Genomic DNA, 3554 nt, shown 5'->3' on the forward strand with positions numbered 1-3554 from the left:
GAGGAAGGCTAGGGTTCGAAGTGGGGGAGAGAGGGGATTTGAAATTATGATTTTTTTTTTTTTTCGCACGGCCGTGCGAGATTTAGGTCAAAAATCCGCACGGCCGTGCCCTTTCTCCCAATTAGGCAGTAGCCTCCAAATTTCGCACGGCCGTGCGAAATTTAGGTGTAAAATCCGCATGGCCGTGCCCTTTTCCAATTTTGGGCAGTAGCCTCTTCAAATTTCGCACGGCCGTGCGAAATTTAGGTGTAAAATCCGCACGGCCGTGCCCTTTTCCTATTTTGGGCAGTAGCTTCCCCGAAATCTCACACGGCCGTGTGAAATTCCTGCCCTTTTCTTGCACGGCCGTGTGAATAATTGCAATTAGGTCCCTGCAAAATAAAAACTTCCTATTAGTGCCCCTAAAACTTTTTTTTTTTTTTTTTTTTTTTTTTTTTTTTGAAAAATAAAATAAAATAACAGCCAAACTAAAAATTTAAAATGACATAAAATACAAAAAACGAAAGCTCGGGTTGCCTCCCGAGAAGCGCTAAGTTTACAGTCTTCAGCCAGACTTTGTTCTTGCTCTTCAATTCCTTAGCTTTTGAACCCATTTTCTTACTTCCTTTTGGAGAAAGTCTTGAATAAATGGGTTGATCCGATTCTTCTTTCGACTGGTTCGCTTAGGAATGCCCTTGAATTTATTCTTCTTGATGTCATGAGGCTTGCCAACATCGTCTTTTATCACGGTGTTTTGAGTAGGTGTTGTAACCAACTCAACCCTTTTCTTTTGTTCTCCTACATGCACATTAGTATCCACAACAAAATTTAAATCATGTAATTTAACAGGAAACAGTTTAGAATCACTTACCTCATCAAGAAGATAACATCCATTAGCCGTAATAGGCTTTTCATCCACCCGGTACACCTTGAAGATCACTGTTTCTTCCCCCACACTCATTCTTAGCTCTCTCTTTCCTACATCAATAATTGACCTACCGGTTGCTAAGAATGGGCGTCCTAAGATAAGGGGAATATTTTCATCTTCCTCTATGTCTAGTACTAGAAAATCGGCCGGGAGTATAAACTTATCTACCTTGACCAACACATCCTCCACTATACCTAAAGGGTGAGTAAAAGATCTATCGGCTAGCTGCAAGGTCACGGAAGTAGGCTTAATTTCTCCTAAATTCAATTTCTCATAAATTGATAAAGGCATTAAATTTACACTCGCCCCTTGATCACACAACGCCCGCCCAAAATACCTAGTACCTATTGTGCATGGAATGGTACAACTACCCGGATCTCTAAGCTTTGGTGGAATTTTATTTCCAAGGATAGCACTACTTTGCTCATTGAGGTCTATGATTGCTGCACACTCTGGAAGCCTCATCTTCTTCGATACAAGTTCCTTTATAAACTTAACCCAATTCGGCATATGCTTAAGAGCCTCAACAAAAGGAATATTAACATGCAATTTTTTAAGATAATCCAAAAATGACTGAAATTGCATATCAAGCTTGGAGTTTTGAAAACGTTGAGGGAAGGGTACCTTGGGAGTAGATTCACTTACTGCGATCTTTGTGTTGCTTGGCCCGACCTCGGTCTTTTCTTTGGGCTCCTCTACAATAGGCGATGGTGCAACGGACTTTTTAGGACCTTCCTCTAATTGCCTCCCATTTCGCAAAGTTACTGCATTGCACTGCTCGATGTTGCTCTTTCGAGGATCTTCCGTATTCGATGGCAATGCTCCCGATGGCCTCGCGTTTAGCTGGGTTGCAAGCTGACCCATCTGTGTTTCCAAATTTCGAATGGAAGCTTGAGTCGACGTCATGAATTTCGCTAAGATGTCAGCGAGGTCAACTCCTTGGGCCGGAGCTTGAGGTGGATTTTGGAATTCGGGCGCTGGCCTTTGTCCTTGCTGATTTCCTCCCCATCCAAAGTTGGGGTGATCTTTCCATCCCGGATTATAAGTGTTGGAGTACGGGTTCCTCTGTTGTCGGTTGGTGTCATTCACGTAATTTAGAGGCTCCGTTTCTGCTAAGCACCAGTCGGGACCTTGGATTGCATGGACTTGCTGGGTCTGCAAAGCTGCAACTTGCTTTGATAGCTTTTCTAACTGGGCGGTGATTGCGGTGACTCCGTCTAACTCTAAAATTCCTCCCGTCTTATTGGCTCCGCTATTTGACCGGTCCGATGCACGCATGTATTTGTTCCTTGCGATCCGCTCCAAAAGCTCGTAAGCTTCGTCATATGTTAAGCTCATGTACATACCGCCCGCTGCTGAATCGAGCACCGTTCTCGAATTATCTTGCAATCCATCATAAAATATTTGCAATTGCCGCCACTCTTGAAGACCGTGATTCGGGCATCTCCGAATTAATTGTTTGAATCGCTCCCACGTCTCGAATAATGCTTCACCGGCTTCTTGTATGAAGTTTTGTATTTCTCTCCGGATTCTCTCAGTTTTGCTTGGGGAGTTGTATGTATTCATGAAGAGTTGTGCTAGCTGGGGCCAAGAGGAGATGGAGTGCGGTGCACGAGTTTGCAACCATTCTCGGGCTGCTCCTTGTAAAGAGTGCTTGAACAGGCGGAGTTGCAGTGCTTCGGGTGATACTCCGTTCATCTTGTGCGAATCACACGTTTCGAGAAAATTGACCAAGTGGAGATGCGGATCTTCATGAGCTAATCCGCTGAACAACCCATTGTTTTGGAGCATAGTAAGGAGTCCCGCTCGAAATTCGAAATTGTTGGCTTCAATGGGGGGCTGCTGGATGCTTGATTGAAACCCATTGAGTGTCGGAACGGTGTACTCGTGCAAGGCTCGTTGACGCGGTGGTGGATTAATTATGTGGCGTTGGTTTTGCTCGTTGACGATTTCTCTCGCCACATTAGGTGGTTGCCTTTGGTCACCTTCCCCACGATTATTCTCGTCTTCCATCGATGCTGGAGTGTTTTGGGCTAACCGTTGATTTCTCCTGGCTTGCCTAAACGTTCGCTCAATTTCGGTATCAAGAGGTAGCAAGCTCGTGTCGTGTCCTCTTCGCATAAAAAGTACCTAAAACAAAATAAAAAAAATAATTAAATAAAATAAAAAAATTGGCTGAAGTAAGAAAAATTGCTCAAATTTAATATTAGGATAAATAAATAATTTAGCCGTATTCCCCGGCAACGGCGCCAAAAACTTTGTTGGGTGCTAAATACCAACACGCAAGTGCACGTATCGCAAACAAGTAATAAAGTGGACTCGTGAGAGTCGGATGTCGATCCCACAGGGAATACGCAAATTACCTAATCCTAAGTACCAAATTCTAACAATTATGATTTTTATCCAGCCTACGCAAGTTTGTCAAATTAAATTAATTAAACAACTAAACTAATTAAGAAAGCAAATAACACGGGAAAATATCAATTAAAACGGACCTAGGATTTTATCTTCCCCCTATGCAAGAATTGCTCACCCAAAACCCCTCAATTATGAAATATATGATTCATGATTATTAACCCGAGACACTAATTTACTCATAACCCGCTGTCGCGTGTATTATGAGTCTATTATTCATAAGCGATTCACT

The 3554-nt window shown here is 42.9% G+C and overlaps 1 protein-coding gene across 1 annotated transcript; it reads right to left on the reverse strand.

The window, feature by feature from the left end:
- Positions 1 to 208: 208 nt before the first annotated feature.
- Positions 209 to 2920, reverse strand: LOC148771119 (uncharacterized). The gene is made up of 2 exons (XM_088817213.1): positions 2893 to 2920; positions 209 to 1644 (listed from the first exon to the last, which is right to left on the reverse strand). Exons 1-2 carry the CDS (start codon positions 2918 to 2920, stop codon positions 569 to 571), a joined length of 1104 nt encoding a protein of 367 aa, XP_088673339.1. The 3' UTR covers positions 209 to 568.
- Between the last annotated feature and the right edge of the window lie 634 nt (positions 2921 to 3554).

The sequence above is a fragment of the Erythranthe guttata genome, chromosome 4 (assembly GCF_056151865.1).
Source record: "Erythranthe guttata isolate IM_541 chromosome 4, IM_541, whole genome shotgun sequence".
Taxonomy (NCBI): domain Eukaryota; kingdom Viridiplantae; phylum Streptophyta; class Magnoliopsida; order Lamiales; family Phrymaceae; genus Erythranthe; species Erythranthe guttata.

Excerpts from the sequence above, each read along its gene's own strand:
- LOC148771119 (XM_088817213.1), bottom strand. The coding sequence starts at position 2,920 with ATGGAAGACGAGAATAATCGTGGGGAAG. Across the intron at positions 1,645-2,892 it reads CGAGAATAATCGTGGGGAAG|AGGAAGGTCCTAAAAAGTCC; the intron begins GTGACCAAAGGC and ends GGAGGCAATTAG.